This window comes from Urocampus carinirostris, chromosome 10 (assembly GCF_059441175.1).
Source record: "Urocampus carinirostris isolate Australia breed hairy pipefish chromosome 10, RoL_Ucar_1.0, whole genome shotgun sequence".
Taxonomy (NCBI): domain Eukaryota; kingdom Metazoa; phylum Chordata; class Actinopteri; order Syngnathiformes; family Syngnathidae; genus Urocampus; species Urocampus carinirostris.
In genome coordinates this window covers 31,556,486-31,569,573 of record NC_142358.1, presented here as the reverse complement: position 1 = coordinate 31,569,573, position 13,088 = coordinate 31,556,486, and the positions used below count along the sequence as shown (strand labels likewise).

Here is a 13,088-nt window from a genome sequence, read left to right as displayed (position 1 = left end):
TTCTCGTCTAGTTTGTCCTGTTTAATTTTGATTTCCAGTTTTGATATCTATCCTGTCTGTCCCGTCCTGTCCGGTATCGCCCCCATTCTGCTCGGGCAATTGGTATCGATCTTGTCGGCCTCTGGCTTCCTGTGTTTTCCACGCCAGACTGCTCCATTACGTCTTCCACCCAAGGATCGCCGTATTACTGGCGTTTGGGTTAACGTGCATGACTGCCCCATTTCCCGTAAAATAAAAGCTTGTGTGAGAAACGTCACGCATTTGGGTTCTACTCCGGTTCCGGTTCTTGACACAGTAAGTAAAATTTAGTTATTTACTCATTTACATTTTGTTTTATGATTGAATGAATGAGACTAGTTCTAGCTTTGATGAGTGATAAGATTAATAGAGGACATACCAGAGTTAAAATTTGTTGGAAAGATAGCTGGCAATTTATAGAACAATAGACAAGACCGTAGGCTATATTCAACATGAATTATACTAAAAGAACACTTTTATTTGATTGTTGGATGATAAATTTTAAGGTTGGTTCATAGAATCAACCTAAATCAGTTTTCATGACAGAATTTAAAGTCACTTGATAACACTTAAATGACATTTCAAATGAGTGTCAAGAGAGTTCATTAATTAAGCAAAGAAAACACAATGTTCAGCAGTTCAGGGAATCACAAATTCATGGGTATGCGTTGTCTGCACATCCTGATTCTCAAAGTTCACCAATCTACACTCAACACAAGGGAATAATCCAATTCCTACAGGTACCTTGATGTGGAGCTCGATGATGAATTGGATCTTTGCTGGATTCCTGGTCTGGGTAGTTTTTTTCACTACTCACCACAATGTATGAATATAACTAGTCGTTATTCAATCCATACATCATTGTAAGTGGTGTTGATACGTTTTGGAGGATGATGGACCCATGTTGGGAGGCATGAACTGCAGGCAGAGGTGCTAAAAAGGGGGATGGTATTTATTAACAAATGAAGGTATCAGGTAGCAAAGAAACACGAGTTCATTGAAAAAGGAAAGGTCCAAACCAAAAACTAAAATCAAAACTGGAACTGGTAAAAAACATGGAGCAAAGAAACCAGAAAGAAGCACAAACAGACCTGGTAGTGTAAGTGAAATGATGACCTGACAACATTTGAAAATCAAAATGTCATTTTAAAGGGTTCTGGATAATTGGGCAGAGTTGTGTGATATGGGCACTTACCTGTGCCCAGTTCAAACCCTGGTTGGGGCCTTATGGTGTTAGACCCTAACAGGTGCACTGATATACTGTTGGGAGGGAGGCCTTGAGTCTCACCTGCAGCATTCAGTATGGAAAAAAGGGCTGAGATTTTGGGAATTTTCCACTGATTTATATTTTGTCTAGGACATATGCCGCTGTGTTTCGCCCCTTGGTTAAAGGAAAAACTATCAGCCATTTTGGAAGCACACTTGTAAATTACTACAGCCCTGTGCAGTACTTACGAGCCCAAAATATTCTGTTTTATTGTTTATATTAATTTTATTGATAGAACTTCTCATCCACTGCTTGTCTTAACCGTCACGTTTTAAGATCATTTGAATATTATCGTAATTACCACACCCATCATGAGGACAAGTACAATAGAAAATGGGTTGCTAAATAGTAAAAAGCAAAATGACCCAAAAAATTACTTAAAAAAAATGAATATACAGTAAATGTTGTTACAGATTTCTTTTTCGCATGCACATTCAATTATACTTCTCTAACAGGTAGATTTGTACCTGACCAATTAAAATAACAGGTGTTGCTTTGTCATCAAATTTGTGTACCACCAAGGAAAGTCAGGCTTAAGATATTTTTTCTTTTTATTGATGATAATGGTGTATACAGCTTGTGTGATTATACAACCGAAATTTGGTGCAGTGGACCTTTTTTATTGTGCCAGCAAGCCTCTGTTTGTCTCTATGGCAACTCTGCAGTCTCCTCAGCTCACCTGTGAGATGCCCAGAGAGGCTTCATCTACCAATCACATGATAAGGCATATTTTTGGGGGCAATTCCATTATGTGGCTATTCTAACCCTCGTTGAAAATCGAGATAGAATAAATAAAAAGACAATTCAACATTTAAATACAATTTTAAAAAATTGACAGGAAACACCTTGTAGTAAATATTGATCATTTAACTAAATTGTCAAATGAAATAAATTAATTTAATCAGCGAACAATGATTTTTTTATTCCCGGTTTCAACATTTTTTTTAAGAAAAGATCAAAGACATCGTAGACATCATAGCAAGAAAATATATCATGTCCTCTGTCATGACCAGAGCAGAAACAGGACCCACTCGCGTAACATTTCTCACAGTTTTATTGGGAAGAAGGGAAAGGATTGTACACACAATCCGGTGATCACTGGTCGCGGGGACAGGTCGCTCTGAACGCGGAAGTGGGACTTCCGTGGCGAGCGATGGCAGAGTCGGGAAAGGAAAAAACGAGTCAGTAGCCGGGATAGACGAGCAAAAATGTGATCGGGATCGGAAACAAGTCGAAAGCCAGGAGAGGGGAGTTGATGTGGTCGAGATAAAAAACTGATTGTTATTCGGGGCGGGAGAACAGACGTGGTCGAGATCAAAACAGGTCGTAATCCGGGACGGGAGAGCAGACGTGGTCTAGATCAAAACAGATCGTAACGGGAGACAAACAGGAACAAACAACAGGACAGGCGAAAAAGGGCTTGCCGCGTAAAAACAGAGATTCGCAGACGGACCGACAAAAGGGGACTTAACAGGACAGAGTTTAAATACTGACAGGGAGCCAATCTGTCAACAAGCTGCGGCGGGCGCCACACGGTCGGGGCCAATTGGGCGCCATGGCAACCGTGACATCCTCAATATTCGCTGTGGGGAGATCAGGCACTTCAGAACAAGACCTAAGATAATCGATAGAAATTGTTTACAAAACATTGCTTGGAAAAACAAATATCTCCACCCGGTGACTGTGTGAGTCCCAATGGACAGAAAAAACAAAACTAGACAATTTTAATACTGTTAGAAAGAGAAAGAAAAGCTACTGGACGAGTTGTGGGTTTGAACAAAAGCCAGCAATTTAATAAACAATGAACAAGACAATAGACAACATTGAGCATAAATTATGGTAAAATAATACTCTAATTTGGTATGAGGTGATAAATAAGAAAACTTACACTTGGTTATTCTTGGTTTACTAACACTGTTTTATTCCTATTTCAGCTTGATGACCATCAATAAATCATCTTCAATAATTCAAATGAATGACAAGAAGGTTCAAGAAATAAGCATAAAAGCACAAAAAGCTTCGTCAAATAAGCAAAGAAAACACAATTCCGATGTTTTTTTAATTAAGGGAATCCCAAATCCATGGTTATCGCTCTTTTTTTCAAGTTCATGAGTCCACAGTCAAGGTCAAAGGAATAATCTATTTTCCTCCCAGTATTTCTTGGAATCTAGGTCTGGGTTAGCCTGCCTTCCATTTGTCCAAGAAATCGAATAATTTTTTTCGGGAGAAAAACAAAAACAAAACCCATCTAGTTTGGGGTTTTCGTCCATTTCGTCACCAGAAGAAGAAATTTGTTTTGTTTTTTTCAAGCAATATTTTGTTTTTTATTGCTATTGATAATCTCAGGTTGTGTCTGTCGCCTGCGCTGGCGTCCTTGTTCTATGAATAAAGACGAAGGACATGCTTGCAGTCTTCGCTAAATCTACGATGTATATACTGTCTTTGATGTCTTTTCTTGCAAAATTTGCGTTTTAAACGGAATTACACTATTGTGCAAAAAATCTAAAGAAACTACAACAAAACGTAATTATGGCCTGATGGGAGCTACTTAGACTGGTGATTGTGTAGAGGACTACACTGCCACAAATAAAATTGCCCCTAGTTGTTGCCAACCACAAACTCTGCCATGAATGAGGAATAACCTCAAAAGACCCACAATTTATCCACAAGACCTATACTTTTTCCCCAAAGTACACACAAGAGCACGCACAGCAGGGCCCATTCATCTATATGAAGTGACCAGACTTCCTGGTGGTGTAATAACGATTTGAAACCTCAAAGTGCTAATTCATAATAAAACGATTAAGGATTTGCATATGTGTGTCATGTTTCATGCCACAGATTTATTTCATTGCGTGTCCAAATTAAATTTCGCATAAATGAACCGATCAACTAATAACTTTATCTTGAAAAGCATCAACAGGAACTCCAACCGGTCACGAGACACGCCTCTGCTGACTGATGACATCATCAGTATTTAAAAAGACAGGTGCAAACGCCTGCTCTTCCTCTTTACTTCACATTTGCTGCCAGGACTGCGGCTCAAAGGTGGGGCCTGGCTGGCCTTTACCCATTTGGACAATGGGGACAAATAAAGGTTAAGCTCCAACGCCTTGGCCCCTTTGCGACCAGGCCTGGCGTATTCCAGCCACGAGGCTAGGTTTGTTCATCTCTCTCTCTCTCTCTCTCTCTCTCTCGATCATCTAAAAAAATCACGATAAAGTCAACAAATCGATAAAGAGATTTTCTGTGGCGGAGGGGGTCTCACATGATGTTCCAGCTAACCACTGTTTGCAAGAAAATAATTTTGCGACAAAATGTCTTGGTACTGGTTACAAATACTTAATTCCAACACGCTATGAAATAACTCCTGATCATTTAAATGAGTTGATTACCTTAAAACCGGGCTTATTGATCAATACTTTCAACCCTTATGAAATCCCCCACCCCTTCCCTCTTTAAAACCACTAGTTCTTATATGAACAATATCTGTTCTTTCTGTTGATTTGATTTTCCTAACTATGTAAATAAATCATAGTTTGTTTAGACTCATACCACATTGTATTCTTTATTGGTATTTCTGTATATTTTTCCTCTGGGCTAATAATTAAAAGCTAAAATACAATATGTTGTCGTATTGCTTCCTTCATGATAAATACTACAACAAAAAGAGGCTATTTTGGGAGCTAATTTGTGTGCGAAATCGTGAGCACCATCTGCTGGTCTAACCACCGTATTAGATTCAAAATCAAATAATAATAATAATAATAATAATTTCCTTTGTATTGTCATTCTTTGTAACAATGTACACAGAACGAAATGTCGATACACCTGACCCGTTGTAGCGAGTCGATGCAGCCGCAGCCAACAGAGGGCGCCGCCATTATACCAATTAGGTATGTCTCGGCCGAGGCGCGAACCAGCGACCTCCCAGTCTCAAAGCGGGCACACTACCACTACCATCTAGGCTAAAACCAATTTAAAGCAATTCTCCCAACAGTTGTGTGTTTTACAATAAATACCAAATATAAATATACATTATAACAGTGTTAAATATAACGGGGCAACACAAGGTATACAGTAATATTAGTGTGTTAAAAATCAAATATAGATTGTGTTTGCATGTATAAAGCAGACTAACTAAACATGATCCTGCATGAATATCATGTGTACTTGCGTAGAATACTCTCCATAGCTTAACTAGAGAATATTTACAATCCAACCCGCATCCTGTCTACATCTATAGAGCATTCCGTATCAAAACACACTTTTTTCAATATAGAGTGTAGCACAATACTTAGTATCTTTATCAAATACAACTGCATGTGATGATATAAGAGGTGAGATTAATCTGATTGGCTGAGAATGAGTGACATCTCGGTAGGGGGTTACATGGAATCGTAGCCTTGGTCGGTAGGGTCCATGATTTCAGGGGTCAGGACTCTGCCCATGAAGAGGATAGTCCCTGTAGAAACAAATGTACACATATGAATATGATGCTTTTACAATATTTTGATAGAAAAGTAAAACTGGGTCACCTTTATTACATGTCCCCAGTGTTTCTCAGCCTTTATTGAGCCAATGTTTACTTCTATTTATTAAAATACCCTGGGGTCAAATGTTTGAAAAATTATTCAATATAGTTTTCGATTTTTTTTTTTTTTGGAGATCAAATTATCATGGTGACCAAATTGACATTTTTTTTTTATCATTTGAGATCAGCATGGCTCAGGAAGTAATGCGCATTATTTATTTTGACAAATAGGATTGCTTCAGTTTTATCGTTTATCATATTTTTAACCTGTTTTTCAAGTTTGACTATATTCTTATCTTGTTTATTTTAGGAAAGATTACACTAAAAAACAGCAAGCATGTCAGTGGAGCAATATCTGTGCTATTTTACTTTTTAAAATATTCAGCACAATAAGAAAATAATAACAAGAATCAGTAAAATTGTAATTCTGTTTAGCCGGTCTACCCATGTCAAGAAACAAAAACAAACAAACCTGGCAAGGCAGTAGGAATGCCATTTTTTTTTTAACTAAATACAAGCCAATTTTGCGCGCAAAACCAACAAAATGTCCTGACCGGAAAAAAAACCCCATTACAAATCTTATGAAAAGTTTCTTTTTTCAGTAACGATGTACCGTATTTTCCGCACTATAAGGCGCACCTAAAAGCTTTTATTTTTTTCAAAAGCTGACCATGCGCCTTATAATACAGTGCGCCTTATATATGGATCAATATTAAATCGCAAAGTCTTGCAACTAATGCAAGCAGCCGCCGACTAGATTTTCCCCCGAACGCCAAGTAGTCTCCGGTGAATGCTGGGATTTATATACCGGCGTTTCATTGGCTAACCAATGTGTCAATCAGCATTTGAATCGATCATTATTGGCTAAAGTTATTCGGAGGTAAAGGGGGCGGATCCTTTTTATCATTTACAGGCTCGCATAGGCTAAAGGGGCAAAACAAAGCCTGCAATTGGCCAAAAAAGATGTGTCAATCATCAGTTGAATCGATCACTATTGGCTAAAGTTATTCGGAGGTAAAGAGGGCGGATCCTTTTTATCATTTACAGGCTTGCATAGGCTAAAGGGGCAAAACAAAGCCTGCAATTGGCCGAAAAAGATGAATGTGTATAGCATGTTGGGTTGACGGCATAGAGAAAACAGTATTTTACTATTCTGTACTGTATTTGTTAATATTTTACTCTCCTGGATTTACTACACTCACGGATATAAGAGGACCATGGTTGCACATTATTATTGAACACAACGACTTCGGTGAGCTACTCCGGCTATATATTTTCCCAGTATCTTGTTTCAGACTGATGTCAATGTTTCTGTGATATCTATTTTTAAATTAAACTCAATTCCAAGTGTTTATTGTCATATGCACAGTAAAGTTGTGAGCGAAAAAGATAATAGAAACTAAGGAATGGTTGGCATTTCTTGAATCCCAAGACTTTAACCTTCTGAATGATATTTGGAATGATGCATTTGAGTGACATCGTACAGACACTGTTTCCGTACATGTCTGAGACATGTGTTTGCTTCTTTGCAAGCTTTCGGAATGTTAAGGGGGTAATAAGTTTGACTGAACTACCTGACTGTTTTGTCGACGTTCCCATTGTAGCGCCTTATAATCCGGTGCGCCTTATCTATGGAAAATATAGGACCAAAAACTATTTTTTCGGGGTGCGCCTTTTAACCCGGTGCGCCTTATAGTGCGAAAAATACGGTAATCTAAATAATTATTCTTTCCGCTGTTACAACGCCGTTACCCTTACTGCCGGTCAAAATCTGCGCATTACTTGGGCTGCAAAATACCAACACTGGCAGCCCCCAACACCTGACGCCATTTTCCGCTCTGCTCCGAGTTGTTTACGTCACGTCTTTTCGGATTATGTCACCATTCAAAATAGCGATTACCATGTAGTTAGACATCCATTACGGATATAGTATTTACTAATGCGCTAAAAGAAAATGTGAATGAGGGCTGATTGGCAAAAATGTGAGCCCTATACTGTATTTGACAGCACCTGTCGTTTGCAAACGAAATGTCTCTATAAACGGGCTCTTGGAAGTGAACCAAAAGAGGCGGCTACCCACCAATCAACAGCTGGTTCCCTCCGAGACACCTTATTTCGCTTACGATTGGTCAATATAATTTTTCTTTTTCTTTTTTTTTGTGTTTTTGATTATTTGATTTGTATTTGATTATATATCCTTTGTTTTTCAGTGTTAATGTGTTGATATAAGAAAGAAAAAAAAAGTTTAGTCTTTTTTATTCTTTTATTTCTGTTTTTCGTTTAGTTATTCTATTCATTTATTTTTTTCCTTGTTTTCTATTTTTTACATTATCTGACTTTTTTGTTGTGCAATCTTAAACAGCTTGACCATACAAAGTGAGTTATTAAATAAAATTGCCTGTACTACCGAATGAGTAAATAATGGGTATCCGTCCACCTATTTTCTGCACCGCTTATCCTCAGTAAGATTGTAGGGGGTGCTGGAACCCATCCCAGCCATCTTCGGGCAATGGGCAGGGGACACCCTGAACTGGTTGTCGGCCAGTCGCAGAGCACAGAGAGACAGACAACTCACTTACTCACAACTAGGTACAATTTTAACTGGCCAATCAACCTGACATTTTGGAATTTGGGAGGAACCCGGAATGCCTGGAAGAAACCAACGCAGACACGGGGAGAACATACAAACTCTGAACTAGCTGGAATTGAACCCTGGACCTTTACACTGCAGGGCTGTGGGCTAATCACCGAGCGGGCATGCCATCAGATGATGGCTATATAAAATTAAAAACAGAATATTAATCTGCTGCCACCTACTCTTGTATGAACGTTACAGTTACTCGGTTGATCACTGGAAGAAAGCAAAGATATAAAACACTGGCATGTTTTTTTTTTTTTTTTTTCAAAAATAAAACTCAATTCGCTGCAGCACACTAAACAAGGTCTCATGGCACACTGGTTGAAAATACTTGTGTAGACTTCAAACCAGGTAAAATCAGGGCTAATTTGTGGTGCAAGCAAATTCTATGGTTTGTTCATAGTTGTGGTTAATATAAATTTTGTGTGCGGAACTAAAAATATAAAGTGCACACAAAAATAGGGAACAGAATGTCACATCAGTTCACTGACTGCAATGTACCTGTTCTCCGATTCCTGATGATGAAGAAGAAAGGGTGATCCGCCATGACTTGTGGGTACAGGACCAGATTCCTGGTCTGGGCAATCATTCCTGTGAGACAGACAAGGAAAATCCTTAGTGATGGCATCGAAAGTTTTAGTGGAAATTAAACAAACGTAACAGTGACTTACAATTGAGTAAAACATACTTTTCATCAATTTTAGGTTGACATTTAGAATTTTATGGAAGGAGCCACCACTCGGCTCTATAATTCGATTGGTCAATAAATTGTTTGTTAGAATAATTTATCTACCTCCCAGATTCGCTACAATACTGTGGCTAAATAGACCTGTAGACTCATCTGGTCGATATGTAAACCAGCAACTATTGTCGTGACCCAGAGTTTGTATATAACTGAATTAAAATCAACTTGGCACAAATATAGATAATAAGCCAATACCCATAGATAACCCAATATACACAATAAAAGTAAAAGTGCAGACATGGTACCACAAAAACGCATTCATTCATTCATTCATTCATGATCTGCACCGCTTATCCTCAGTAGGGTCACGGGGTTGATGGAGCCCATCCCAGCTATCCTTGGGCAGTGGGCAGGGGACACCCTGAACCGGTTGCCAGCCAGTCACAGGGCACACAGAGACAGACAACTCACTCGCTCATTCACAACTAGGGACAATTTGGACCGGCCAATTAACTTGACATGCATGTTTTTGGAATGTGGGAGGAAAACCAGAGTGTCCGGAGGAAACCCATGCAAGCAGGGGGAGAACATGCAAACTCATTCAAAACAGGAAGGTTCGATCTCATGACCTCAGAACTGTGCCGCACACGCGCTAACCACTGTGCCGCCGTGCTGCCCCACAAAAACTCAATAGCAGCATAATGTGCCTTACTGTATATGCCTTAGACAGTTAGTTAGTTCTTTGTTCCTTTATCTCTTTGTTTCCTTATCCTCACTGTAAATGTGGAACTGGAGTCGTCCAATTTCGTTGTCACAGCATATCCCATGTTGTAACAATGACAATAAAGGCATATTCTATTCTATTCTATTCTATATATATTAAAAAAATGAATATTTTTTTATGTCAGGCATTATAATCGGGTGCGCTTATAGACCAAAAAGTACGGTAATTTTTTTCACCTGATCCGACTGCTCCCTCTGCTCCCTCCTCCGTCACCTCCAAATAGGCTTGCTGCACTGCTGGGCCAATATAAAGCCCCTTCCCACCTAAAATCATCACACAAAAACAAAATGAAAACATGACTTGCTTTTGCAGCCAACATCTATCAAACAAACTGCAGAAAAACAACAAAGACATCCACAGTAATACTTGTGTGGCTGCTGGTACATGCAATCATTTCTCTATGGTTACATATACGTTCATTTTTCTCACCAAATCTATTTTTGCAGGAATGCGACAATTTCAAACGACCCACTCGATGGCGGTTACCTTGGTTACCTAAGCAAGTACTGGAGGCGACTTCAGTGAGGTAAATCGGCAAAAGTAACGAAGCAACTTTGCATACAGATTCACTTTGCGGCTATAGCAACCGCACTGATTTGATTCCGACATGATTATATTAGACGTGCATCAAAATGTTCGTAAAGTGACTCACCCGTCATCGCCGAGAAATCGGCCTCCTTTGTGAAAATGCTTTTGATTCCTAGCTCCTGCAGAGTTTCTTTAAGGTCCATTTTCTGCTCCACTTTAAACCTGAATGATACAGTTGTAACCAATGATCCCTGTAATTTTCCACGGGTCTGAGCGTTCACACAAAGTCGGTGAGCAACGCTTGAAACAACAGTGAGCAACCATAATCCCAAGTGTGGCAAGATAATTAATTATCAAACATGTCCAAAACTTGACATCAAGTTACATCTTGCTGAGTTTCCGGCAATGAAAAATGATTTTTCTCTTTTGAATTAATTGACTCATGTACTATTGCAAGGGTTGTACAGCCTATAACCGTCGTTTGTTCTTACAATTCTTTCACAAGATATCCATTTCTTTTTATTTCCTGACATATTTTGTCGAATAATATTAACATTTTTGGGGGCTTATTGAGTTTAATCACATTTTTAGTGGAAGTACAATGTTGGCAACAAGATTCACTTGATATAATTGGAAATTATTTGAATGCAACACAAACTTCTTTTTTCCGTGTTTTTTATTCCTTTTTTAAATTCCTTTAAAAAAATCTCATTGTGTTTATTTTACTGTTACTTTTTTCTTTTTGTTCTCTATTTAATTTTTTCCTACATTACTTTCTTTTCTTTTTTTTCTGGCTTTTTTCTAAATTTTTCTCCTTTTTTTTCTCTTCCTTTTGTTTATTTTTTTCTCAGCTTTTCACTACTTTTTCATTTTGGTATTTTTTTTCTTTTTTGTTCGATTCCCCCCTTCCTTTAAGTCATTTTGTGCATAATTTTACATAATATTTGGTCATGTTGGGATTAAAGAAGCAAAAACAACCTGAAGAGCCGTTTAGGAGCCTTTTGGTGAGCCGAGCCGAAGAAGCCGGTTCTCGAAAAACTCTACTGACTTTACTCAACTTCGTTCTAATTCGACCTTGACTTCAAAATACCGCATTTAGAACACAACGTCAGGGGAACCCGTGTATTTTTACCTTCATGCACTGTAACTTTGACTTAAGTCGTTTCTTAATTAGTAATTTTGAGCCCTCATTTTTGTGCGCTGGCTAGAATTTCTTGTGCGCTGAGAATGTAAGGGCAGTGCGCAATTGTGCGAGCAGTGCGCAATTGTGCACGCACGCAGCTTAGAGGGAACACTGGTTGCAACTTTAGGAAGTAGTAAAACCCTCATGAGATTATACCATAAACCACGAATAGCACAGATAAAATGTACAGTGGTACTCATAATCAGGACTGGCCCAAGCTTTCATGAGGGCCAAAGCAAAATTAGATTTGGGGCCCCTTATTACTTGTTCATTTGCATAGCTACTAGAACTCATTCCATGTTCTACTCCAAGGGTGGGCAAGGATGTGGAGTCGGGGGCCGCATGTGACATCTTATACTTCTTTTTAAATAGATTAGTTTTATCAAATTTGTTTTGAAACGACCACCAATTAGAGCAAAATAATATATTAGATCCCTGTTTTAAGTACTTTGTTTGCCGATTATTTTATTACTGTAGTTTTTTTCTTCTGAAGTTTGATTTTCATTGAAGTACTGTATTTTTTTTAGTATTTCTGAAGTATTTTTGTTGTATTTTGAAAGTAGATTTTTTGTTGAATGTCTGTAGTATTTCTTAGTATTTTTATATTATTACAGTAGTTTTATGATTATAGTATTTTTAGAGTATTACTGTAGTTTTATTTTGTAGTATTTTCTTTTAAAAATGTGTGTTGTTTATCTGTAGTATTTCTGTAGTATTTTTGTAGTACAGTTTTAAAGTAGTTTTATTTTTGTAGTATTTTTGTAATATATCGCTATAGGGAATAATTTGCAGTATTTTTGTTGTAAACCTCTTGTAGTAGTATTTTTGTAATAATATATGTTAGGCGAATGTGATAACCACGAGATTAAATATTATAGTTTTATGTATTGTTATTGTTTTAGTATTTCAGTAGAAGTATAATAGATCTATTTCCAAAGCAGTATCTTAGTAGTTTGTAGAATCTTTCTAGTAGTACTGTAGTAGTATTTTTGTGGTAGATCTATATTATTTTAAGAATGAAAGCAAAATAATATATTTATATAAATGCTTTTACCATTTCTTAAATTAAATTATTATTATGATTCAATTTTACATGTTATATCAGGGGTGGCGAACACGCGGATCTAGAGCCGCATGCAGCTCTTGGCCAATAAAAATGCGGATCTTTGCCTCATCATATTTTCTATACACTGTTGCTCTTTGCCTTGTTTCATGTTTAGTTTATTTGTGTGTTTTGAGGGTGGACACTTTCTTTGAAATCAACACAAGAACAATACTTGTTGTATTGGAAGGAGAGGAGTGTGTTATGGGAAGTAATATGTTTTTAATTGTGTGTGTTTGTGTGTGTGTCTGTCCGTCATGGCAGGTCAGTGCATGGTGTGGCTCTTTGTCTCGCACAGTTAAAAATTTCGGCTCTTTGTGTCAAACTTGTTCGTCATCCCTATGTTATA

General features: G+C 37.9%; 1 protein-coding gene across 1 annotated transcript in view; it reads right to left on the bottom strand.

Moving 5' to 3' along the window:
- Window positions 1–5,260: 5,260 nt before the first annotated feature.
- serpini1 (serpin peptidase inhibitor, clade I (neuroserpin), member 1) overlaps window positions 5,261–13,088 on the bottom strand; it is a 38,451-nt gene continuing 30,623 nt past the window's right edge. Inside the window, exons 6-9 of the mRNA XM_088345785.1 lie at window positions 10,579–10,676; window positions 10,103–10,189; window positions 8,959–9,048; window positions 5,261–5,750 (exon numbers count right to left, since the gene is read on the bottom strand). Coding sequence (XP_088201911.1) covers window positions 5,674–5,750; window positions 8,959–9,048; window positions 10,103–10,189; window positions 10,579–10,676 — 352 coding nt within the window. The 3' untranslated portion in view covers window positions 5,261–5,673. The remainder of the gene's footprint in view (window positions 5,751–8,958; window positions 9,049–10,102; window positions 10,190–10,578; window positions 10,677–13,088) is intronic.